The following is a 24,246-nucleotide window of genomic DNA, read 5'->3' as shown; positions in this document are numbered from 1 at the left end:
TCACCACCCTCATAGTACACGCAGCAAGATCAATAAACCATACAGGGACTAAAATGATTTGAAGGGAAATCAATCGCTAATTACATAGTTCGATGAAGTAAATTTGTGAACCTAGGTATATGTCTTGAATACGTGTGCGGCGAATTGTGTAAGGGTGGAAAAAGAGTGACTCGCTGGTGCCAAGTCTGCTATCCGGACAGGTACGGCCGGGGGCAGCGGCCAGTGTCACCCGTCGACTACAGAGATCTGGTAGAAAGAGCGGTATATACAATGTATACCCGCGAAGGAGATGCCTGCAGCTAACGCTCAGTTAACTCTTGGCATCGCCAAGATCCTCCTGATCGCAACACCGAAAGATAAAAGCTTCAGATAGAAACTGTTAGGATCAGTTGTGATCTGGTAAGAGCGCCGATAACTTTGATCTCCTGGCGCGATAAGAAGCGCTCCAGTCGTCCTTCCATCCAAAAATATTACAATATCCCGGATCCAGGAGCCTTGTCCCCCTCCTCCAATCCTAGGTCCGAATGCAGCACCGTAGCCTCTACCTTCTTCTGGGTCGCAAGTTCGCGTGCCTGTTTCGTACATTCGCATTCGTAGGTTGCAAAATCATTGACACTGATCCGCTTTTCAAACAGCTCGTCAATCTCCTCCAGCGAGCGGCCGTTCATCTCCGGAAGAAGGAAGTAGAAGAAGACTTGGAGGTGTTAGCCGGTTCTATGGATGAGGATCTGGGGTTACCGACTTAGCGTGACGACGTTGGCTCCCGCCCACACCCAACAGTACTTCATTCCCCAGTTCAGAACCCTAGGATTGATGAAATAAGGAGAACAGAATGCGATCAGCCCTAGATAAGAGGAAGACCAGTCAGTCAGGAGCTCCTTCGCGTTTCTATGCTTCCGGTGCTGTTGCTGACTTACAAGCAAAGACGTAGTCAATGGCGGTAGCAACCGACAGCGTCAGCACTCGGAGTTTGGAGTTTACCACTTCAGCCGAGACGGGCCATGAAATGGTAGCTGCGAATCCGCCGTAGGCAACGCTGTAGATGACGTTCCAAGCCATGAAGTTTTTGGCAGCTTGAGGCGTCCCTGGGGATATCGTCCCACCGAGAGCTGCAGCCGCCATGCACACCACGGCACCCGCAGTACCGAATAGCATCATGGCTCGTCTTCCCAAAATACGATATGAGCACCAGATGGCAAAGACCGTCCCGGCGATACCCGCGGCGTGCGTGTACATGGACATCGCGAAGGGGTCGCTCACACCAGCCTGTTGGAAGAAGTAGGTCTGCTCCAGTCAGCCACCGTAAGGTACTAGCACAACACCTCAGGCTCCGAAGTCTCACTTACTCCATAAGCAATAAACACCCAGAGTCCACTCGCAGCCCTGGATGAATACACTCCAATACAGAGAATCGTCCTCCTCAAGTTCGCCCCTTGCCAAATCTCCTTCAAGCTCGCTCCCGACGCAAGCATCTTCTCCTTCTCAATTCCGGTAACCATTTCCAGAAACTCCTCCTGGAACAATTCCTCTGTCAATGACTGTCCCCTCAGAGTCCTCAACGCCCGCTCCGCTTCCTCCTTACGGTTCTTCACAAGCAACCACCGCGGAGACTCGGGAATGAACAACGCCACCACACACAACATCGTCGGAAAGAAGAACAAACACGCGAGCGGAATCTGATAACACAACTTATTGTCAATCCCTTTTGCCAGATAAACCGTCACCGTCCCCAACGTGCCGCCAATGGTCGGCATAATCCCAAACAGACCGCCCATGACCGCCCGCAAGTGCCTCGGGGCGGTCTCGCTGACGTAGGCATTCGCGAACGTGATGTAGAAGGCGTTGCAGACGCCGACTAAGGTCCGGCCGACGCAGACGCCCGCGATGGTGTCGGTGCCCATCTGCACGCCGATACCGACGAAGCCGATGGCGCTCCCGGCCCAGATGCCGTTGCGCCGGCCGCCCCACGGGAGGCGGGCGAAGGCCGCGGTGAAGAGCACGCCGACCATGGTGCCGACGTTCATGAAGGACGTGATGAGCTGCTGGTGGGTGGGCTCGATCCCCCAGCCCGAGGCGAGCGACGGGTCGCGGTAGCCGAAGACGCGGAGGAAGCCGCGCATCGCCTGGAACGCGGCGATGACGGCCGTGTCATAGCCGTACTGGACGTTGGCGAAGGAGATGAAGAAGCAGATTATGAAGCATTTGAGGTTGGTTCGGAAGGGGGTGTCGCGAGATACTATGTTTATGGAGGCCATTTTTAGTATGGTTCAGAACTTGAAGGCTTCACCCGGTCGTGATGGTTACACATGTGGGAGAGCGTGAGGGGAGTGTAGGCAACGCGGGTGAGGGGGTTTGGGTGTTAAAAAAATGGGACGATCCATTGAATGGTGAGGGGAAGTCGTAAGTACTGTGTTGATCTCGACGGCATATGTGCATGCGGGATGCAAGATAATAAGACTGGCGTAGTATTGGGGAGGGTATACGTTGCGGACTGGTCCAGACTCTGGGCCGAGTAAATTGCGCGGCAACATGGGAGTGCGAATTGGTCAACGGGAGCGGGCTTACTTCTTTGTGTAACACGCGGGTAGTTCATCGTCGCGGGATCTGAGGTTCACGTCCCGTCTGGCAGATATCCAGACGTATTATACCTAGACTGCGTTGCGGCAGAGCTAGCTATTTTGCTCGGTGGTTGGTGTGAAGTGCGACCGGCTTCCTCAACCTCGATGTGAGTCGACGTGTTGGCAAGTCTCTTCTTCACCCGGCGTTTCCTTCTATATTATGTACGCACCTTGTGTGGGCGCAGAGTCACAACCTGCTGCAACAAATTTCATGGGGCGGGGTGGGCCACAGATGGCGTCCGTCACCCTCGAGGTGGACTTGACAAAGCTCAGCGGAGGCCGGAAACCGGAAGCCGCAAAAAATTCAATTCCGTAACACAACTGAGGGGCATCAAGAATGGAAGCTAACAGAGAGGTTGATACAAAGCCAATTGACCCAACGAGGAACCACAATCCAACTAAGACTTCCGAGTACTAGTTCGAAGGTACCACGGCTTCCGCTCTGTGTTAAGCTCAACCAAACCCTCCACCAACAGAAAGAACCCGAACCCGAACCCGAACCCAGCCCCACTACTCACTCATCAACCCCTACATCTCCCTCACCCGTCAGAGCCAGCCTAACAGTTTGCCTTCCTGATAGACAACCACCCAGATGTGGCTTTGCTCTGCTCGACACGCCGCTTGTTTACTCGGGCTCAGGGCAATCCGCGCCATCCAGTTCAGGATCCGTCGGCGTGATGACAACCCCCGTGCCGGGCCCACCCCCGTCACAATACTGCGTGCAGTTGTTCAACTCGCCCAGGTCGCCCTGGATCTTCAGCACCGTGCTGAAGTCCGAGTTCCCAGCGGTGTCATTGCACGAGGCATTGTACTGCGCCTCAATCGCGCCGGTAAGGTTGCATGCGCCGGTAGTCGAGTTGCCAAGGGTTGATGGATACTCAATGCTGAAGACGGGCTTTTCTCTCGTGATGTAGGCCTGGAAATCGCTGCAGAAGGTGAAGTCCTCGTCGTCGTTGAGCGTCTTGCAGTCCTCGAGCACGGCAAAATCGAGGTCGTCTTCGAGCTGGCCCACGAGCTCGGGTGCGTTCTTCTGCCCGATGAGCATCGTAAAGTTCTGCTCGGTCGTCAAGTTATGCGCGTGGGTGGCTAATTCAGTTACGAAGGAGACGTAGTCGCTCTCGGAGAGGTTCCACCCGGTCCCGTTGTTGCCGTCCTCGTCTCTCAGGTAGCCGTCGATGTTGTCGGGGTCGACGGCGTCGCAGCCAAGCTCTCTAGCAAGTGTGATACGTTCCTTAATCCAATCACGGGCCGTCTGGTTCCTGATGTTGATCCAGCGCTCGTCGTTGAACTCGGGCTCCTCCGGGTCATAGATGTTGCCGAGGAGGCCGCTGTTGTTCCATCTCTCGTAGTCGCAGTCGCTCTCCTGGGCAAGCCCAGCGTTGAAATAGCAGATGAGGATTGCGTCTGGGATGTTTGACTATACAATTAGCATTGGCGGCGGAACAAATGGGTCTGGGAAAATCCTTACCCGAAGGTGGCTGACAACTTGCGGGGTACGAGCGATGTGGTAGAGATCGAGGTCCCAGACTACGGCATCTGTGGGCTCGAGGGGCGCACTGATGTTGATTGTGTGCTGTATTATGATCTGCCACTTGGTCCCGACTCTAAAATTTGGAGGGACAGTGACTTGGGCCAGGGCGCCATGCATAGACAACCCAGCGATGATAAGAGATGCTAGAGACTTCATGATGAACGACTCAAGAAGCGTGCAGGAGAAGAACGTTGGAGAAAAGGAGGTGGAGGCTGAAGATTCTAGTTGGAGCAGTGTAAATGAGGAACAATAAGTTAGGTGGTTCTACTACTTATACGCTTCTAATCATATTACAGCTTTTATGCCACCGATGTCTGGTCTACCTTGGAACTGACCCATGAATGTTATAGCTCGTCCCACAAACCCTCAAGGAGTGAATCCTTCGCCCAGACTCATGAGGCCAAGAGTAACCGATGATACTGCGTGTGGGTGAGGGCCCATGACGAGAGATCTCATTGATTTGTGCTACGCCGCAGAAGTGCACTAGCTTACGTCGGTAAGTCGGCATTGCTGGGTCAGTCAGAGAAATTAGGTTGGACTTGTGACCTACCTCGGACTCTCGAGTCAGCCACGAGGTGCCGGATATTACGGTATAGGTTGACTGAACCTTCAATTCCCGGTTTTATCGCATGACCTGCAATTAAAGCTTCGTCTGAGTCTCATTCCTGGAGCCGTACTTTGTCACTGCAGTGTCATCTCACATAAGACGGACACTTGGATTCATGTTCTTGCCGAGCAAGTATCTGTTCCCGAGAGTCGTCCTCAATCAGCACGAAGGTCGGCACATCTGAAGCTCTGGTTAGAGGCATTAAGCTTCTCAACCGATTGAAGGCCCTTGGATCGACGATTAAATATCATTGTGAACTGAAAAGCTTTTGTGTATAATCACATTGCTACGTCCCAGACAAAATCTCGCGAGGCTCGTGGTATATAATACGCGGCATAATTACGACGATCACATACCGGTGGATCCGACAGCTGATGTTCAACGAGCTGTATCCCTGTAACTCGAGACATCCTTTCGCCCGGAACCCCTCCAGTGACCCAGCACATAATCCCGTACATTGATTACAGTGAAGTGCCTTGAGGTTTTGAGACCTCCATCCATAGTAATTAGTACTTAGGATCTGCTCGATAGCTACAGCCCTGGAACAACCTTGCTACCAGCTGGATGTAGAAGTACGCAATCACTACAGTTCGCTTACTGACGGGTTTCTATTTAGTGTTTCGCCGTAAGCAGTGAGTTGGGGAATTGTCCCCAAAGGGCAGGGTCCCTCTAATCAGAGGGCCACACTTACTGGGATAGCGCTCCGGGGGCTGGAACTTATCGAGGGCCCATTTTCCTTCGTATCATAAGTGGGACCGTTCTAGTTATTATTCCTTAGACATGACAATCGATTCAGTGCTCTTTTCTACAGTTGTAGGCTCAATCGACGAGCTTTCTCTGTGGTCTCCTCCACTAGCGGGAGCTCCGTTTATATATGTTGCTTTGGCCCTTTCTAGGCTATAGGAACCCGATTTATTGCAAGCATCGCCTAGCATGTCTTGTCTATCTTGTCCATCTGGCATTCAGCTGCTTTTGCCCTCCCCCTTGTCTTTATGGGTATGTGGGTGTAGATGTGTGTTTCTGCACCGTTTTTAGTATACAAGTGTATTCGTGACGCAACCATTTTTGGTCGGCTTAATTGGAGTGATGATACCAGTTCGTTGGTTCTACAGTTCAGAATTGGCGTAGTTAGGGGACCAAGTAGTCAACGGAGTTGCTTACAAGACACTATAGTATCTATAGGCACTTGGCTTCGTCCGAGCTGAAAACAGCTGTTGGGATTATCAACGACGTTTGTGCAACTGGGCGATATGCTCCACTTCAGCTGTGGCTGTTACGGCAGAGCCACAGCTGCTGTGCAGCTGCACGGCTATTCGCCGAGCAGCCACAAAACTGCTTGAATATCGTGAACTCAGCCCAAGACGACTCACTGTCCGTATCCACCACCCCGCGCCAGTTTCCTGCTCGACAATAACCTCATCCTCACCCGGGCCCACCGGTTCTATCCAAAGTCGACTGCTTGCGTTTTCGCTTCCCCGTTCCCCACTGAAGCTCCGGTCTCCCAATCCCACCCCCGCAGCATCACCACAACTTGAACTTGCGCCCAACTCCCAAAATGTCATCCTACCTCTCCCTCCCAACCCCGGCACCCTCCTCCCTCCCCCCATCCCTCCGCGCCCTCCAGGCTTCGGCACTCCGTCAGGAGCCCGGGTCAGGCGGCTCCACCAACATCCGCCCCGTCCGCACCCGCCGCAAGCACGACAGCACAACCCAGCCCAACCTCTCGCCCTGTCCCATCCCGGACGACCAGCTGCACCCCCCGAACGAGACCATGCTCCAGGCGTTTGAGTGGTACGTGCCCGCCGACGGGCAGCACTGGCGCCGCCTGGAGGGGGTCGTGGCCTCGCTGGCGCAGCTCGGGGTGACCAAGATGTGGATCCCGCCGGCGTGCAAGGCGGCGTCGCAGGCGGCGAACGGGTACGACATCTACGATCTGTGGGATTTGGGCGAGTTTGAGCAGAAGGGCGGGAGGCGGACGAAGTGGGGTCCCAAGGAGGAATTGGTGAGGATGGCGGAGGTGGCGGGGCGCTGCGGGATTGGGATCTTGTGGGACGCCGTGCTGAATCATAAGACCGGGGCGGATTTCTCGGAGACGGCCGTGGCGAGGAAGGTGGATGACAAGGATAGGACGAGGGAAGTGGAGGGCGGGAAGAGGAAGATTGAAGCGTGGACGGGGTTTGAGTTCTCCGGGCGGGCGGGGAGGTATAGTCCGATGAAATGGACGAAGGAACATTTCACGGGAGTTGATTGGGACGCGGCGAGAAAGGAGAAAGGGGTGTGGAAATTTGAGGGGAAGGAGTGGTACGTCCTGGCTTTCCTGAGGACTGTTGATCCCTTTCTTGACATAATTCGGGAGTCCAAGGGCAAACGGTCGCTCTAGAGGAAGCTTCTTCGCCCTTGTATTGCTTATGGAAACCGGAAGTATAGCTAACGCCGTGGTCTAGGGCAAAGGATGTTGATGAAGAATTGGGGAATTATGACTTCCTGTAAGTCTTCGTAGCAGTGTCCTCTGCTACTTCAACTCCATGCTGAACCATCCAAAGGCTCTTCGCAGACATCGACCACAAAAATCCCAAAGTGAGGAAAGATCTACTTCGGTGGGTTGAATGGCTCCCGCATCAATTGAGACTGAGCGGCATGCGCCTTGATGCTATCAAGCACTATAGCTTTGAGTTTCTGCGCGATTTCGTGACGCACATCGATACCGCCGTTGATCCAAGCTGGTTCCTCGTCGGCGAGTACTGGCGGGAGGATTCGGAATTCCTCGCAAGGTTCATCGAGTTCATGAATCACCGGATTTCGCTGTTTGATGTTCAGTTGGCGTCAAACTTTAGCAGAATATCCCTGTTGGGCGAGAAGGGCGATATGAGGAAAGTCTTGGATGACGCGTTGATCTTGTGGAAGCCGGATAACGCTGTGGTTGGTTCCAATTTAGCCTCCTCAGTACAGGCATATTATTGAATAACATACTAACGGCTGGAAACAGACCTTCGTAGTCAATCACGATACAGTAAGCCATGCTCTCATCCTCAATTTGAATTTACATTTCTATCCCTTTTTGGTCCGCCTTTCCCCTCATGATAAGCTAAATCCCATTCTCTAGCAAGCTGGACAGTCACTCGAGGTACGCTTCGCTTTCCTTTACCTAACGTATGTCACGTAACCCATGTTGCAACAGACACCCATCGCGCCCTGGTTTCTCCCCCTCGCCTACGCTCTCATTCTCCTCCGGGCGAACGCTGGAATTCCCTGTGTCTTTTACTCGGACCTCTTCGGCTCCATCGGGAAGCAGCACCCCCAACCCAAGTCGGCCAACACGGGAACTTTCGTTCCCCCCGTTTCCGGTGGCAAGATCCTTCCCAGATTGATGCTCGCCCGCAGGCTCTGGGCATATGGCGCGCAATACGACTACTTCGACGACCCTCACTGCGTGGGCTTCACGCGCTTGGGTCACCCCTCTAAATCTGACGGCCACGGGCTAGCCGTTATCATGACCAACTCGTGGGAATTCGGCACTAAACAAATGTTTGTCGGGGAACACCATGCCGGAGAAGTGTGGACGGACCTACTTAGGCAATGTCCGGGCCAGGTTTCGATTGGCTCTAATGGAATGGGATGCTTTCCTGTCGGTCCTCGTAATGTCTCTGTTTGGGCAAATGCCAGAGCGGAGGGAAGGCGGGCGGCTGATAAGTTCGTTTTGTAAGTTTGCCGTTGCATACCGTCCATGGAACCCTCAGGGGTATCAACGCGTCTGGTTAATGATTTCGTTCGCAGCGACCACGACATCTACGGGTTCAGCCGCAATAAAGAGGAAGAAGCACCATCTCGGGAGTCGGATAGAGCGGGCTTGGAATAATCGATTCATTACCCACAGGGAAATACATGGCACACGAGCAACACTGGGAGATATCCAACCATGGGGAGAGTGGAAAGATGGCCTGTATTGCGGTAGCAGCCATATCACGGCTCGCACGTTGATTCCATGAAGCTCGCTGTTATAGGTCTCCTCGCCGGTTGTGATATGTAGTGGTTAAAGTATCACTCCCAATAATCCGATCTAGTGCCGGTAATGTCTATTAACAAGAAAGGTTTTCATCCAAGCTCTGATTACTTGCCATTCCGCTTCAATAGCTCCTTGGTCAACACGTTACAAACCGGCGGCGTATTCTCGTTCGACTCTGCTAACCCTCTCCTCGCCTATAGCAACATGGATAGTATTGCCTTACTCCGCCGCCGATACGTGTATAGGCCGCTGTGCGGCAAATAAACGCTCTGGGATAACAGAGGTTGGGCTTTGGTTAAGCTTTAGATTAGATAGTGATGTGAGCGATGAGGGGCAAACGCGTACGACATGAGCAAGGACGACAACAACTCCGAGTAATGCCGAGTTCGCCCTCGAGGCAAGCGTTCCCAATCGGGCAGAATAACAAAGCTTGGTGCGTGTGTATCTTAAGGGGGGGGGGGGAGAGTGCTCGGACTGGTTGTGCAACGAGAAAGTGGTCAGCGTGAATGCGGATGAAGTGTAGTTAAGGCGCAGTCTCGCAATAGCGTGAGAAAACTGACGGGGGCTGGAGGAATGAGAACTTGGCTTCAAAAATACTATTCTCAGTAGTCCCATTTCCGCGTGTTTATCTTCTCGCAAGCCTAAACACCAGTCTAGATACCAGCATTGGAAATGAATATATACATTATTGAAAGGGAACAATACTTGAGCATCACAGGCATCACTCATCCACTAACAGCACTACGGCCCTTCCATCGAGGCTTAGACTCCGTTCCAGGGGCGGCACTTGTTCGCAGCGCAATAGCCATTGCAGCACGGCCCGACCAGCTGCCCGTTCTCGTAGCAGTTGCTATAGTTGGGCACACACATGCCCTGGCAGCTGACAGCCACGATCGGCTGCGGAGGCCCAACCAGCACAAGGCCAATACCGTCAGGCGAGATGCTGCTGGCAAAGGTCACCTCGGCGCCGTCAACGGTGCGGAAATCGCATTGTGAGTAGGCGTTGTAGTCGGGAGCCTCGATGATGTTGACTGCCAGGTTGCTGTCTGTGTGTTGTGTTAGTGCATCAAGGGAAAATCACATAGAGGAAGACGGGACTGACTGGTAAGGCGCTCGGCGCCGTCAGCGGGGAAGGCCATGTCGTATTCTGCCGGGCCAGCGCGGAACTTGAGGTGCACGGTCTGGACATCGCGCTGTTCAAGCGGGATGACTGAGGCGGCGGCGAGGCCAAGGGCAGAGGCAAGAAGAGCGAGGTACTTCATCTTGAAAGGTTTTAAATAACGACAAAGTGCAGATGTTTCGCGATCAGAGGTCTGGCTGTTGTCTTCGTTCAGAAATTCAAGCCGTTCACCTAGGCGGCTCCAAGCCATATTTATACCCATTAAAAACCCCAGCGGCAGCCCAACACTGGATAGTGATTGAGGAGCTACATTTAGCATCGCAGCTCAAGCCAGCCAATACAATGCTACCTTGATTCTAGATGCATGGTCTATTCAACCCAATACGAGGAGGAACTCTTGGCATCTGCGGCGTGGCGTGGGACGCAGGACAGCAGCTGACTCTGAATCAGTGGGTTTGGGTCAGCCCACGCCTAACGTGATTTGACAGGCCCAACAGGCCCTCCACCGGCCGCGGGATACGACGTTGCCTGGAGCCCTGCCGGCTCGGTAGGTACCCAAGCAAAGAGGGGAGAGTGGAGCCCCGATGTCCAGGTAAGCACCGGGACATATGTCAGCCAAGAGTTGGCTGCATTGCCCGTTGGGGTCTGTTGATCGTTGACATGTTCGTGGGCTATACGACAACCGGTATCGCCTGAGCGTAAGTCAGTAAGACGGGGTAATATACCTTTGCCGATGTTCCGGGTTCTGACCGCTAGTGCGCTCCCCAGTTCCGCTGGGGGATCTGAGTACATGGGATGCTTAATCTCAACATCTTTACATGTCGATATCGTCATAGTTGGTGGTGTGCAAGTTGATCCTGCTTTCGGTAAGATCAGGTCATTTGTATATATGCATGATGGGCACTCGCTCCCTGTACGATATGTGTAACCTAAATGCGCATCTTCTTTCCCGCAAACAACCCAATGAACGCTATGATACGGTGTACCGTCCCGATCGCCACAAGGATGACCAGGTTCCTCCCCCAGCCTATCGAGTGCAAAGCCTATCAACTCGGACAACGCATGCACATCATAGATGTGCTGGGACGGTTTGACGAGCTGGCCCCAGTAGATTTCCGTCGGCCAGACATCGGGGCTCGCTCTCCACAGCCACTCCAAGTTCCTGTGAATGACTCAGTTAGCAACCACCCAATCAACCCGCGTTGGCTAAACAAATAAAAAAAAAAAAAAAAAAAAAAAAATGAAATACCAGCTATTCGCGGTCCTCAACGGCGGTGCCGCCCCGGACAAGATACCCACAATCAACAGATCATGGTCGCCAGCAGCGGCGCCGACTCCCGCTTCGCCACCATGGTCACACGGCTCGCCAGCCCGTAAATACAACAAAAGCAGAGCGGATTCGTGATAAACCCAATGCCCCAGGGGATGATGGTTGCGCTTAGTAAGAACAGCCGCGTCATGAAGTGCAAGCAGGCGGCGACCATACGCGGCAGCACGCTCACGCTTCTGACGACAAAGTAGGCGAGGCTGGGCGCGAGTGGTCGGCCTCGGCCTCGCAGCGTCTCCTCGGAGAAGACCCGCACGCTGGAAGGCGTTGGGGGGGACGAGACGAGCCTGACGGCCATGGCCGTCAATAAGTAGCAGGTCGTACAGAGGTTGGTACTACGGGCCCCAGTACAGCTCACCCCCGGCCCTTGGCCTTCTTCGCCAGCTCCAGCACGATCACGGCCAGCGCCGCCAGCACCAGCTGGAACGCCAGCAACGGCAGGTCCCGGTACTGCTGGAGCATGGCCCGCTTCAGGCACAGCCAGGCCTGCTTGCGCCGCAGCGCGCCCCGCTTCTTGAGTTGCTAGGTCATGCTCGCCCGTTGCTGGTCGGGTCGGTGTTGCCCGTGAAGAGGACTGTGGTGCGTACGTCGTTGTTCCGGCGCAAGTGGCGGGGTTTGTTGACTTCGAGGTTGTTCGAACCTCTAGCGGCCGTCGGATTGTTGTTGCTGCTGCTGCTGTCTCGGTTTCGATCGTCCGTGCCGCTGGGTGTGCCGGGCCTAGCTTCGGGAGACGGGAGGGCGGTTGCGGCGCCGCTTAAGATCCGCCACTGCCTCGGCGGGAGGACACCGGCGCGGGGTTGATGCTGACGGTTGCCAATCTCAGGGCCGACCAGTGGGCAACGAGCGCGTCCTTGGAAACGTCCCACTTTGCCCTGTAAGATCGGCCGTTGCCCGTGATGATGTCGGTCACCACGTCACCAACGTTGGGCAAGCCCGGGGAAGCCAAAGCCGAGCTTCTCGACGAAGGCTCGCACTTCCGACTCTGGTCCTTCGTACAGCTGCTACCCATTCGCTAAGAGGACAAGGTCGTCGAGTATGTCAAATATTTCCTTTCGTGGCTGGTGGATAAGGGTAATTACCGAAATGCCCAGCCTTGCGATGGCCTTGAACCCCCGCATGATTGAGCCCGGCGCGGTAGCGTCGGGACCTGACGTCGGCTCGTCCAGGAAGATGGCCATGGTTGCGGCTGCTAGCTCCATGCCGATAATAACACGGTATCTGGTATTTTGTTTGAACAATGTCCGAATGGGGCGCCATCACCTTTTGCAGACCCGAAGGCAGTAGATGTCTGTTACCATCTCATGAGCAAGACAGCTGTTGCACCACTTTTAGATAATACTACAGTGTCTAAAGCAAAGCCACAGTCATTGGTCGGATCGCGGAGTCAACACTAACTCACATCTCTACGAATCGATGCTCGGACGGTGCCGCGGCATCTCTTACCGCTCGCTATCAATAGGGGCAGACACCTCAGCCGCCCACCAGATTGCCCCTGTCATATCACTCTCCTATATTTACAGTATCTAAACTGACAGTAGGTCGTTTGTTACTCAGTAGAACCGGCTTGATCACACAGCCTGCTCGCAAGTCCCGGAGGGCTTTGTGCAGTTCGTCGAAGCTGTAGAATGTGAGCAACTCATCAAACGGAAACTTTCCTGCGCATTTCAAAATCACTCGTCAGCGTTCAGGTTGTCACTACAAAGCAAAGATGGAATTAAAAGAGAGAAGAATTGATACCGACCTTGTTTCCACAAGTCAATCATTAGAGGGATTGACTGTGCACCGTCAGTGGTGAATACCAGCTTTGCGGCAAGAGATCCCGCGGACTTACCACGCGAGGCACCGAGTCACCCTGATGTGTGCCCCGATACGTGATTCCCCTGACTAGGTGCTGGCTTGAAGTCACCTGCAGCGCCACATCTGGTGATCCACCAACCGTAATGATCGTACCCTTCGCCTTGAGCGCCAAGTGGCCGACCTTGACTAAGTCTCCCCTTCCCACGCAGTCGAGGGCGTAGTCAAAACCTCGTCCACCTGTTGTCAACCCCTTCAGTCTTTCGACAAAGTGCTCCTCGCTCTCTCTTCCGGCGGCAAAGTCGGACGAGTCGACCAAGTCTGTCGCCGCCGCCTTCACGCAAGCAGGTAGCACCGCAAGCTTCTCCGGCGACTTGTCCACCAGCACCAGTTTCGCCGGCATGCTCAGCTTTGCCGCGAGGCAAGCCGCGAGGCCCACCGACCCAGCCCCAAAGATGCACAAGGCGCTGCCCGGACGCGGTTTCGCGACGTTGAAGATCGCTCCCGCCCCGGTCTGGATGCCACACCCTAGGGAAGCGTACAGGCACATTTCCCGGTCCGAAGTCTCCGACGACAGCTTTACCGCGCTGCTCGCCCGCGCCACGATCCGTCGGCCCATGCTGCTCTGCCCAAAGAAGAGCCCCTTGATTCCTTTATCACCACCACCGCCACCACCAGCACCACCACCGCCGCCGCCACAATCCTCATCGACAACAGCACCCACAACCCTCCCCTCAAAATTCAGCCTCCCCAGCTCATAGCAATACGCATTCTCCCCGGCCGTGCACATCTCACACCCCCCGCAGCTAGCATACGACAAGACCACCTTGTCGCCCACGTGGAGGCCTGCCACATTGGCGCCGACCGCGACCACGGTCCCCGCACACTCGTGGCCCAGGATGAGCGGGGGCTTGCAGTGGGCGAAGGCGCCGGAGGCGACCTTGACATCCGTGGCGCAGACCGAGAAGGCCGCAGTGTCGAGGACGATCTCGTCCGGGAGGATGGGTCCGTAGCGGATCGAGGCGAGGGTAATCGCGGAGGTGGCGGAGGGGGCAATGTATGCTTGGGAAGTGAAGCCCGAGGAGGCGAGCGGTGGGGACATTGTGCTGGGACGGGGAGGTGAGGCGGGTGATGGCTTGGGGTTTTGCGAAGGGAAGAGTGAGGGAGTGACTGTGAACGATTTGGGGTGATGCTAGGTGTTGGCTTGATATAGGGAGCCCCAGGGCGTGCGGGCGCCGGGTAAGTGCTTCGCCTATGAGGGATGCGGGGCTGCTCGGCAGATGCCGACGCTGGATCTCGAATTGCTGCCACTCCGGGCTTGAGGCGGTTTCAAAGAATTAGATCGTAATAGCCGGGATCCTACTGTAGAACCCTGCGGTTTGGTTCCTAGCAGAGATTTCAGTCGAGGGTATCAAAACTGTCCCAGCGTTTATAACTCACCGAATTGCACTTACCATCAAGCACTCCGGGCCCCGATGCACTGGCTACCGATTGTTAAAAAAACTACCAGTTGTACTCCGAATACTCGCTCTACAAATCTAGTTCGCCATAAGTTGACCTGGGGGGGATTCAGAGGGATGGCAGAGCGGTATCGTATAAGGTAGTCATAATCGTTGAAGACTGCCGCTAACACGCAAGGTTGAGGCTGGAACTCGGTGTTACTATCTTAAACCCTTGATTCAAAGGTGACAAGTCTGCTTTAGTTTTACCGCGTCGGGAACTAAGAGGTTAACAACCAATACTTATGTGTTTTCAGCTTCGGTTGATGGCATTGCTGATGGTGTCGGACGTGTGGTCAAAACAGATAATCTCGCCTGAAGCAAGCGAATTTACGCGAGACGATCAGCCCTTGTATCGCGCAGTCCGTCTACCAAGACTGTCTGACGCCTGCATTTGAGGGGAGGCGACATGAGACTTTGCTTAGGAAGAGAGATAAAGAAAGAAAATTAAGGAAAAGAAAAAGAAGGACGATAGTGCACAAAATTCCAAAAGTATGGGCGACCCAGGAATCGAACCTGGGTTTCTTCGGATTTGTTCGCCACAACGAAGCGTCCTGACCACTAGACTAGTCGCCCTATATCTGATTGATTATTGTTATGACAATAGTTATGTACAGGGTATCCATGCGGCCATATGAATAACCACTTGGTTAGCAAACAAGTCAGCGGCATAGGCACATAATGCGGCTGTCCATAATAATACAGTCAAGGGCACAAGAGCAAAACAGAAGTGAGCCTGAGAGGCTGCTGGTCAAGGTAATGTATCATGACCCAGAGATGCAAGGGAGTATGAAGGGGCGGAGCAACAATGAATGGGACAAATCGCATCCCGGTCGAGAAAGATAATGTATCATAGCATACATTCTCCCCATGTCATTTCCATATTGCATTATTAGTAGTGCAGAGATGATGAACATCAAATTCGCTTCTCTCACCCTTATGTCTCATATTTACAACCCAACTCAGCAGTATGCAGCTGCCAAATATCTTCACCACGCCCCTGTACTAGCCCTTCTATATATTATAAGGTGATATTCTTATTTTCTGCGTGATGTTACGAGGCTGCATATAAGAGTCTTTGGGCATTAATCGCCGGTTTGGAGCTGTCTAAGGTCCGTATGATCAGATCCAGCTTAACGGGCCGGATGATTAGAATGATTTCTCTTCTCCGCGGAGATGTGCTGAATGGCTAAGTAGTCAGGTAGAGCAATGATAAGTCCACATGTAATCTCTCCTACGGTGTAACCCATCGTTTACGTACGTGTCTACTCCTAGCCATCCGGCCCGCAGAGGTGCGCGAAAAAGAATGCTTAGAACGCTTCCTCTACATCCATCTCCACGAAGCTGTCGTCTTCCACCTGAGAATCTATTTTGCTCCATTCTGGCCCTCCCCCAGGCTGCTCTTGCTCTAGGTTATCACATCCGAAGCTAAGCTTCTCCTTCCAGCCATGAACCGAGTCCCTGTGCTCGTCCATGGCGCCTAGCAACACGGCGTCCCCATTTTGAGATCCGTTATCGGATCTTGGACGTGGTGAATTCCTTGCCGGCTCTAGGATTTGGCCATCCAAGTCGTCTGCTTCTAGCTTGCATACCCAGCGACTCATTCCATCTAAGTCTGCCTGCATGTTATACCGTAACGGCGGCGACGGCGCGGCGACCCCTGGGGTGGAGTCTTTAGAGAACCCGGAGTGAACTGGCTGGCATGTTGAAAATGGAAATATCTCTGGCCGCGTTGTGCGCTTTGGGCGGCCGGCTTGCTTCCAGAATAGTTCTTTAGGGGTACGTGTTGCGTTTCCCACTGCTACGCAAAGTCAGTCGCTGTATGTTAGCTAGTACTGGTTGAGAATCCTTACTGAGGAATTTCTCGTCAATGATGCCGGCCATTGGTGGCGACCACGAAGCCTGGGCGGGCGGTAAGCATGACTTTGCAGGAATGAATGTTCCCTGAGGTGCTAGGCCGTCAGAGGAGGTAACGACATTGCTGCTCGTGGGCTCGACTGGGGAAGCCTCCCAATGCCCGCGTAGCGGCCGATCCATTTGGTGAGCTAACGGAAGTGGAAGGGCCCAAAGGGCTGTTGGGGGCCTCAGTAACCCTGGGGGCAGCAGGCCCTCTTTGAGCTCCATTTAAATTTGAGAATACTTAAAAGTGCACGATGCTCAGTGGGAGTCATGTAACAAGAATACCATAACTATCAGTACGAGTGAGTCATAAGGTTCCTGCCGTTATGCCACTTTCCAATGTTAAAACTTGCACGTTGTATGCATTGCAGATGATTGGGGTCCGTTAAGGACTCCGTGTGTAACTCGGCGTCAAAGTCATGCATTATACGCACGGCTGCAGCTGAGTCCTAGAAGTAGCCAAGTACATGGAATACGAGGCTTGATGCTTGGAAAATGCAGTAGATCTGCAACATTGGGCAGGATTAGCTCCACATCATGCATTGGTGGCAAAATGGTCAACGATTCTCTGTCCATTGACCGGATACCTTCAACTCCTTCCTCCAACAGTATTTGAAACAGAATCAGGCATCCGTGACGCGTCCCATGCGGAGGCCCAATAAGGCTGCGTCAGCAGAGAGTAGGTGAGCCTGTCGCATCATTGTTTTAGCCTCAAAAGCAATCAGCCCTTGTCTTATTACCAGCAGCATGCCTGTTTCGAGGACTTTGCGTACCGGGGCATGAGTATGGTACGGACCACTCCAGTGATAAACACACAAGCTTTTTCAATGCAACAGTCACTTAAGCTCTTCACGGTCTATTTGTTTCTGTTTCCACTGCCTTTAGTGACTCGGGCATCGGGGTTACGCAGGTGCTCAGGGGTTCAGGGGCTGGGTCGATCGCCGGGCCGTAACCTGGCATATTGGCCACCGTGGTATCTCAGTTCGGCTGTCAGCACTCTGGGAGCATCTATGCAGCGAGATGAATTCGGAGCATTGGATAGCCTGCTGAGCCTTGTTAAAGACTTCCGCGATGGCTGCAAAGCGGTCTATACCCTCTCACATTTCTCCTCTCTGTTCATCGTGGCACTGAGGTCACTCCGATCAAGTCCGCGCATGAGGCGTTGCCAAAAAAACGAGGGACTGGGAATTAACGCAAGCATGGAGACCGCTGGGGCAAAACTATATGCTTACGATGATTTCGTCCAGGTTCGAACTGGAGACCTTCAGTGTGTTAGACTGACGTGATAACCAACTACACCACGAAACCATTCCCACTCTTATGGAGGGTGGAGTGACAGCCTGGCTCTAGAGAGTGCAGCATCGTAGGTCACGGTGAATCTAGTTTGGGATCTCACTTTCGGCATGTTGCACATACAAGCTATAGGGTCTCAGAGACCATGGTTAAGGCACTCTTAAACTGCATTGTTTCCGACTCATTATTGCATTAGCTCAGTAGCCTTTCAGTTTGCAGATCCTTGACAAAATGTCCCTTTACGCTAGGCAACTTCGGAGTATTTGCGTACAGGCGACGAGATCAGACCTTGATATATCGCCCTGACTAGAAATTTTATCTATATGCGCCTTTCCAACCAGTCTCTCTCTATAAAATGCCTTACAATGTCGCCCTCTTCTCGCACAGCTCCAGCTCCCCAAAAGCCTTCTTCAGCTCGGGCACCTCTAGTAAGCTCTTCAGATACCCCTCAATACTAGGCGCCTCCTTGCGCATCTCGGCATCCACCAAGAACTTGGCCGCCAGGTGCATCGGTCCCAGCACCATGATATCAGCCAGCGTGAGCTGGTCTCCGACCAGGTACTTCTTCCCCTTGAGGGCGCCCTCGAGCCGCTTCACGGCCCGCTCAAGGTTGGCCACATTGGTCTTGTACTTCTCCTCGTCGTAAGGGATCAACTTGAGGGTCACCATGAGCAGCGGCGGGATGAGGTTGGTGGCGAGCTCCTGCTCGGAGAAACACGCCCACTGCTCGATTACGGCACGGGTCTGAGCGTCATTGCCGACGAGCTGGCCGGCCTTGGGTCCGCTCTCCGCCAGATACCGCGCGATGGCCTGACCTTCGGTCAGGAGGAACTTGCCGTCGGCCGACTCGAAGGCGGGCACCTTGCCGAGCGGGAATTTCTTGAGGAACTCCTCGGTCTTGTTGGTCACGCCGATCTGGAAGTCCGGGGTCGTCTCGAGCTCAAGGCCATTGAGTTCGGCGATGGCTTGGGCCTGATGAGGGGTTAGAATGGGAATGGGATAAGGGGCGGGGGTGGGGTACTCACCCGCTGGACACGGTAGTTGTTAGAGTAGCTGTGGATCTTGCCAAAGGGAGCCATGGTGGAACGTGTGAGGTATGATATGAGGGGGATCTTGAGTTGGAAGTAAGAGTTCTATGTTATAATTTGAGTCGTGAATGGCGTGCTCTGAATTGTTCTCAACGTTACCGACAATCGCCATCTTATATACCTTGGTCTCTATCCCCCGCTTGGGTAATGCTGCCCACCCTTGCCTGAGCAGTTTTGACCCTCGGACTCGGGACCCCACTCTATACGTCCCTGCTACGACGCCCGATGCGCTCTGCCGCGTCAGGCTTTGGTTGGCTCCAAGGGTTGTTTCACAGGGGCCAGCGCGGCAATCGCAAGCCCCTCTTTTCGGGAACGTTCTAGGGGGATCTGTCGATCAGTTCGCACCAGGAAACTTAAGCTCGGCCTAAGCCGATGCCACAAGCGGACATCTTGTGAGTTTGTGACTGATTTCTTGTTGTGCTCGATCTTGAAAACCACGGACGTGTATTGTCGCCCAGATGGCGAAACCCTGAGGCTGAAGCCATTGTACTGCAAGTTCCCTCTGTGCAACGTGATCCGGGTTACCGGGCAGCTTCGGAGACATCGTGAATAATGAGGGACGCCTTCTTACAAATCAACAGCTGTTAGCGGTGGGACTGGTTGCGCCGCATCCCTTGAACCCAGCGATCTGGGTCCACCCGCACACAAAAGTGAGCGATCCGGATCAAAAGTCCGACCGGACAGGGGTCACCCCCCTATCCGTATCACTGCATATTGATGACAAATGGACGGGCTGGGAATCGAACCCAGTACCTTTCGCACGCACTGTTGGGCATGCTAAGCGAACGCTCTACCAAATGAGCTACACGCCCAGTGTATGCTTTGCTTGTTGTTGAGAGGAGGTGGTGGAGATTCGATAGCTGAGCGGCAGACAGTTGCGGTCATGTCCAGCTGCATCTTTCTGCTAGAGCCTACCATGGAACTGCTATGCCAACGGTTAGAGGTGAGGAAGACGTGGCCGGCACGCGTAAGCTGCATTGGAACCTTCCCCCTGGCAAGTGACGACTTCCCGGGGGTCCAGGACATTGGCCGGATGCTCACAAGAGGAAGATAGCAATATACTGGTATAAACAAGCCATCCGGCCACCCAGCCACCAAGCCACTGTATGCACATCCTGCTCTGCCTGTCTTGCCCTACCGTACAAGCCCTTATCGGGCATCCTCCCTCAACGCGCACACCGGGCATCCACCGGCTATCCGATCCCTCAACAACCTCGCATGCGTAACCTTAGCCCCAATAAGATGCGCTGCCGCGGACCTCTGCTCAGCAACCCCGTTCAGTAACACTTCGTCCACCTCCTCTCCGGGGTGCAACCTCTCAAGCAGATGCGTCAAGTGGAAAACATGGCCGCACGCAAACCCCACCAGCGTCTCAACCTCCCACTCGACAAACGGCTCGTAGCATTGCGCGCAGTGACCCGGTGCCCACTTCTTCGCCGGCGCCCGCGTCGCCACGGCGTCCCCTTTAACACCGGCTCCCTCCCGGTCACCCCCTTTCTCCCCCCTATCCGCCGTAGGCAGAAACACGTCCACATGCCCAGCCCCCTTCACAACCACCTCAAACTTGACCCCTTTCCTCTGACCGGCCCTCAGCAGCCCCTGCGCGCGCGCCACCTCGCTCCGCAGAACCCTCGCGACGCCCTCGCTGATGCTGTGCTGGATCTCGTGCTCCTTCATGATGTGTTTTAACCCCTCCCTGAGGCCCTCAATCTCGAGGCCCTCGGGGATTCGCCGGACCAGGGTGATGGGGTTGATGGCGGTGCCGACCTCCTCGAGCAGGGCCCGGATGAAGCGGGGCTTGTCCATGCTGTAGGTGAGCAGGTCCTCCCAGAGGTCCGGGTCGTCCTGCTCCTTGGCGAAGGCGATTGCGCGCGAGACGTCGCCGAGTCGGTCGATGATGAGGTACAGGGCGCGTTTGGTCTGGCCGGTCTTGGAGTAGAGGTAGACGAGTTCGGGGATGTAGTTGAGGGCTTCGCATTCTTGGGCGGCCTGTTTGGATGTCTGGTCAGTATGCGGCTCTGGTGCGGCGAAGAACGGGAGAGACATACTTTTTCGAATGCGTACGCAGTCGAAGTTTTGAGAAAGTCCATGAGTAACGACTGGTCGTAGGCCGCAAAGAGGTGCACGGCAAGGTCGGCAAACTGGTCAACGAGAGACTGGCTGTCGGCCACGAGCCGGGCGCGCGACTCGCTAGAGTGCTCGTGCATACCCTCCCCCCGCCAGAGGCCCCGGAGATAGAAGAAAGTGTAGAGGTCCAGTTTCTTCTCCTGCAGTTGGTTGATGACGATATCCGGTTTTACTAGGCCGTGTTGCGCCTCATCCACTAGTAGTGTGATGGCGTCCGAAGTGGCCTCTTCCAGTTCTGGGTGCGTCATCTTCTTGACGCGGTCTTGGGGCACACGCAAACCGATGAAACTGGGGATATCGTCGACCACGGCGTCAGCCAGGTGACCCTCCTTGATCAGCCGCATCGCGGAGTCTGCATCTTGGAGTTTGATGTGGCACCTCAGGGCCTCTCTGTTTCTGCCATTCGCTTCGTGCAATTTGGCTAGACTCTCCATGACAATGCGCCAGTCCCGGCCAACCTCGCCGTCTTCGACGCTATCTTCCCGCACGTCCCGGAATTTGAGCTGATCCTCCAGGGCGGTCGTGATGGCGGCCACATCGAACAGGTCTGGGGACCAGCGCTCCAGCAGCTCTCGGAATCGCGGCTTGCTGGCTTGTAGGTAGTGCCCAAGCACTATCTCGTACAGCGTCCCTGGTATCGGCGGCCGCGTGCGTTCCGTGGGTATGTAGTTTACGATCTCGTCAAACTTTTTGGCGCCTGCAAACGTCCACACCCATTTCTCCCATCTGTCGGGCGTCCCGAGAACCTTACCGCACACCTGCCCTGCGCGAGTCCAGTCGCCGGCTTCAATGAGGTCTCGTATCCAAAGCTCCCCGATCCGCCGCTTTTCCTTCTCGGCAGACGAGTAAAAGTTTCGCATGCCGTCGATGACAGATGCAGTTTCTTCGTAAAAGTCGTCGGTGCTTTGCGTGTGCTGAGGTGATGTCGGGGTGGCATCGGAGGTTGTGGATAGGATCTCGGGGTGCTGGTCGACAAGCTCCCACGATTGCTCATATTGCTGGCGCTCCAGGAGCCATGCCAAGTGATCACTCAGATCTCGCTTCGTCGCCAGGATACAGTCGTACGGGCTATGAATGAAGATCTTGATACCGGGTTTGACAAGGCTTAGGTGCGCAGAATTGCGTCGGTGCACGGCTCCTACGGCAGCGACCTTGGATCCGGAGGCTCCGTCACTGTCTTTGCTCTTGACGCTCGCTCCGGAACTGAATAGGGACCTGGGGTTAAGGGCAGCGTTCAGCATGTCGACGCCAAACCCTGCTAGCGTCTCCAGGGCACCACGGGATGATGTAACGGCGGCCACATTTTGGGCGGGCAATACGCCAAGGTGATAGTCGTTCGAGGATAGCCTCTCAAAGCGGCTGATATTGAGGCCATGCTTGTCAACCTCCGCCTGCGACGCGAGATCAATGAGCCGCAGCTCGGGTGGCAAGTTGTTTTGTTTGCGCTGGATGCCACCGGAAGGCCTGCTCCCCGTGGAATCCCCTGACAGCGTGCGCCCGTGGCCCCGCAACGTCCTTTGTTCCACATCCTCATGATCGGGTAAGCAGTAAGCAAGAACCAGCAGTAGGTTCTGGGTATATAACGAAATGCCGGAAATGATGCAATCCATGCGAAGTCTAGACGTTCATGTCAGCATGGTTCGGCCGATCGGAACAAGAGGCACGTACATTTTTACAATCTCGGCCCGACCAGCGGTCCTCTCCCCGGCGTCTTTGCCAACGCCAACACCGCCTGGATGAACGTGGATGATCCAGATAGTGCCTCCCCACCCCACCAGCAGGCGCTCAATCTTTTTGCTACTTTTAAGCTGCTGCTGCTTCAGACTCTCGGCGGCGGGCGAGAGGACAGAATCCCGGCGTTCCACATCTCCCTCGTCGGGCTCTACTGCGTGCTCGTCAATCCACTCGGCCCGTCCCCTCCACACGCCAGCCATGGTGTCCCATTCGTCCGTTTGCGGCCGGTCGATATGGCCAATACGCTTCCAGGCATCGTCGGCGTCGGCGCTCTCAAGGTGGAGCTTGGTGCGCATGATCTTGATGCCGTGCTCGTTGAGCCAGACAACGTATCGTCCCGACAAAGACCACTTGATCGTGTTTATAGTGCCCTCGCCCGAATGCAGGACCGTGTCCTTGCCGCTGCCGGCCCCCACCATACCCCCTAACCAACCAGCAGCCTGCGCCGTGGCGCCCGTGGTCATGGCTGTGCTTCTGCCAGTTGGTGCGCCAACGGTCAGGATGAGCTGTCCCGAAAGCCCGCCCGACAAGTACATCCTATCGTGCTTATACTCGGGGGAGAGGGCAACCGCCTGCACAGGGCGGGCGAAATTTCGCAGTTGCACATCCTTGACATCGATCAACGACTGCACGCAAATGTTGCCGTCCATCGATGAGGTCGCGATGTATATGCTGTTTGACGGCGTGTTGGGCACAGCAGAGGCTTCTCGAGCTCTCCTTGATGCGGCGGCCGGTGATGCGTGACCTTCGGCTGTCCCCGTTGCCGGGCGGAAGGGGCTGTTCGGAACTGACTTGACTGCCGCCTCAGCCCCGATGTTGGGAAGCGGCGGCGGAAACGGAGATATCGACACCGATGTGACGGAGGCCGAGTGAGCGTGATACGTGCGCAGAGACTGAAATACTGGTAATTGAATGACGTGCTGGAGACGCGGCGAGTCAGTAGGAATGCCAGGGGATGAGGACGCGGAGGGAGACTGACGATATTGCCATTGTGAGTGCCGATGATCTGTGGAGTGGATTAGCAATCGGAGAACAGCTAAGGAGAATGTCATGTCCGGAGGTGCCAACCATCTTGTCCCCCGCCACAAGAAAAGAGCTCGTCGCATCGCCATTCCGGTAGACTGGACCCAGATGCTGGGTGAGCCGTGCGTCCTTGAGCTTCGGCTCCTCGTCCTCGTCTTCGTCCTCGTCGTCGTCATCGTCCTCCTCCTCCTCCCCTTCGCTCTCATCGTCGTCGCCGCCCTCATCCTCCTCACCACTAGAATGCTCTGCCGAGTCATCCGATCCATCGCCGCTGTCTACGCCGTCGCCGCCCGAGGACAGCCGAGCAGGTATGCTCAGGCTCGGTTGTATCGCATCGCCCCCTCGGTCGGGCGCAGGTTCGGTGCTGGGCTTCGGTCCTGTCGTCTCATCGCGTGTCTCGTTGTCGCCTGGCTGCGGCGAGCTTTCCGTCATGTTGAATCGAACGGCATAGACAACTTCATGGCGGTTTGAGTGGTGGCTTGCGCAGGTTGGAGCTCGGGGGGTGTTGTTGAGGTTGTTGTTGAGTTGAGTGGCTTCCGAAGCTTCGGGTGCGCCCGGCCAAGAGCTACGTCAGAGCTCGGTC

General features: G+C 54.9%; 7 protein-coding genes and 3 non-coding genes across 10 annotated transcripts; 1 reads left to right on the top strand and 9 right to left on the bottom strand.

Annotated features, from left to right (window-relative positions):
* Positions 1-470: 470 nt before the first annotated feature.
* Positions 471-2,255, bottom strand: MFIFM68171_08339 (uncharacterized protein; the record flags this gene model as incomplete). The annotated part of the gene is made up of 4 exons (XM_071063759.1): positions 471-694; positions 743-844; positions 918-1,284; positions 1,347-2,255. 4 exons carry the CDS (start codon positions 2,253-2,255, stop codon positions 471-473), a joined length of 1,602 nt encoding a protein of 533 aa, XP_070919860.1.
* A 988-nt stretch (positions 2,256-3,243) lies between these two features.
* Positions 3,244-4,305, bottom strand: MFIFM68171_08338 (uncharacterized protein; the record flags this gene model as incomplete). Its single annotated transcript, XM_071063758.1, has 2 exons — positions 3,244-4,035; positions 4,087-4,305. 2 exons carry the CDS (start codon positions 4,303-4,305, stop codon positions 3,244-3,246), a joined length of 1,011 nt encoding a protein of 336 aa, XP_070919859.1.
* A 2,006-nt stretch (positions 4,306-6,311) lies between these two features.
* MFIFM68171_08337 (uncharacterized protein) lies at positions 6,312-8,612 on the top strand (the record flags this gene model as incomplete). Its single annotated transcript, XM_071063757.1, has 7 exons — positions 6,312-7,057; positions 7,201-7,242; positions 7,300-7,675; positions 7,743-7,766; positions 7,860-7,880; positions 7,935-8,455; positions 8,531-8,612. The coding sequence occupies 7 exons, from the start codon at positions 6,312-6,314 to the stop codon at positions 8,610-8,612; spliced, it is 1,812 nt and encodes a 603-aa protein (XP_070919858.1).
* A 909-nt stretch (positions 8,613-9,521) lies between these two features.
* On the bottom strand, positions 9,522-10,021 carry MFIFM68171_08336 (uncharacterized protein; the record flags this gene model as incomplete). Its single annotated transcript, XM_071063756.1, has 2 exons — positions 9,522-9,805; positions 9,862-10,021. The coding sequence occupies 2 exons, from the start codon at positions 10,019-10,021 to the stop codon at positions 9,522-9,524; spliced, it is 444 nt and encodes a 147-aa protein (XP_070919857.1).
* A 787-nt stretch (positions 10,022-10,808) lies between these two features.
* MFIFM68171_08335 (uncharacterized protein) lies at positions 10,809-14,102 on the bottom strand (the record flags this gene model as incomplete). The annotated part of the gene is made up of 12 exons (XM_071063755.1): positions 10,809-10,849; positions 10,890-11,041; positions 11,129-11,219; positions 11,366-11,493; positions 11,565-11,728; positions 11,794-11,973; positions 12,015-12,218; positions 12,286-12,424; positions 12,606-12,655; positions 12,740-12,861; positions 12,948-12,981; positions 13,038-14,102. The coding sequence occupies 12 exons, from the start codon at positions 14,100-14,102 to the stop codon at positions 10,809-10,811; spliced, it is 2,370 nt and encodes a 789-aa protein (XP_070919856.1).
* An 892-nt stretch (positions 14,103-14,994) lies between these two features.
* MFIFM68171_t121 lies at positions 14,995-15,075 on the bottom strand. Its single transcript is given in 2 exon segments — positions 14,995-15,029; positions 15,039-15,075. It is a non-coding gene; the product is annotated as a tRNA-His (tRNA).
* A 2,557-nt stretch (positions 15,076-17,632) lies between these two features.
* Positions 17,633-17,706, bottom strand: MFIFM68171_t120. The gene has a single exon. It is a non-coding gene; the product is annotated as a tRNA-Val (tRNA).
* A 345-nt stretch (positions 17,707-18,051) lies between these two features.
* MFIFM68171_08334 (uncharacterized protein) lies at positions 18,052-18,770 on the bottom strand (the record flags this gene model as incomplete). Its single annotated transcript, XM_071063754.1, has 2 exons — positions 18,052-18,663; positions 18,717-18,770. The coding sequence occupies 2 exons, from the start codon at positions 18,768-18,770 to the stop codon at positions 18,052-18,054; spliced, it is 666 nt and encodes a 221-aa protein (XP_070919855.1).
* A 734-nt stretch (positions 18,771-19,504) lies between these two features.
* Positions 19,505-19,591, bottom strand: MFIFM68171_t119. The gene is given in 2 exon segments: positions 19,505-19,540; positions 19,555-19,591. It is a non-coding gene; the product is annotated as a tRNA-Ala (tRNA).
* A 337-nt stretch (positions 19,592-19,928) lies between these two features.
* VPS41 (Vacuolar protein sorting-associated protein 41) lies at positions 19,929-24,095 on the bottom strand (the record flags this gene model as incomplete). The annotated part of the gene is made up of 5 exons (XM_071063753.1): positions 19,929-20,768; positions 20,828-22,523; positions 22,575-23,560; positions 23,620-23,646; positions 23,709-24,095. 5 exons carry the CDS (start codon positions 24,093-24,095, stop codon positions 19,929-19,931), a joined length of 3,936 nt encoding a protein of 1,311 aa, XP_070919854.1.
* Between the last annotated feature and the right edge of the window lie 151 nt (positions 24,096-24,246).

Source organism: Madurella fahalii (assembly GCF_045866475.1).
Source record: "Madurella fahalii IFM 68171 DNA, scaffold_4, whole genome shotgun sequence".
Taxonomy (NCBI): Eukaryota; Fungi; Ascomycota; class Sordariomycetes; order Sordariales; genus Madurella; species Madurella fahalii.
This window is presented reverse-complemented; position numbering and strand designations above follow the sequence as displayed.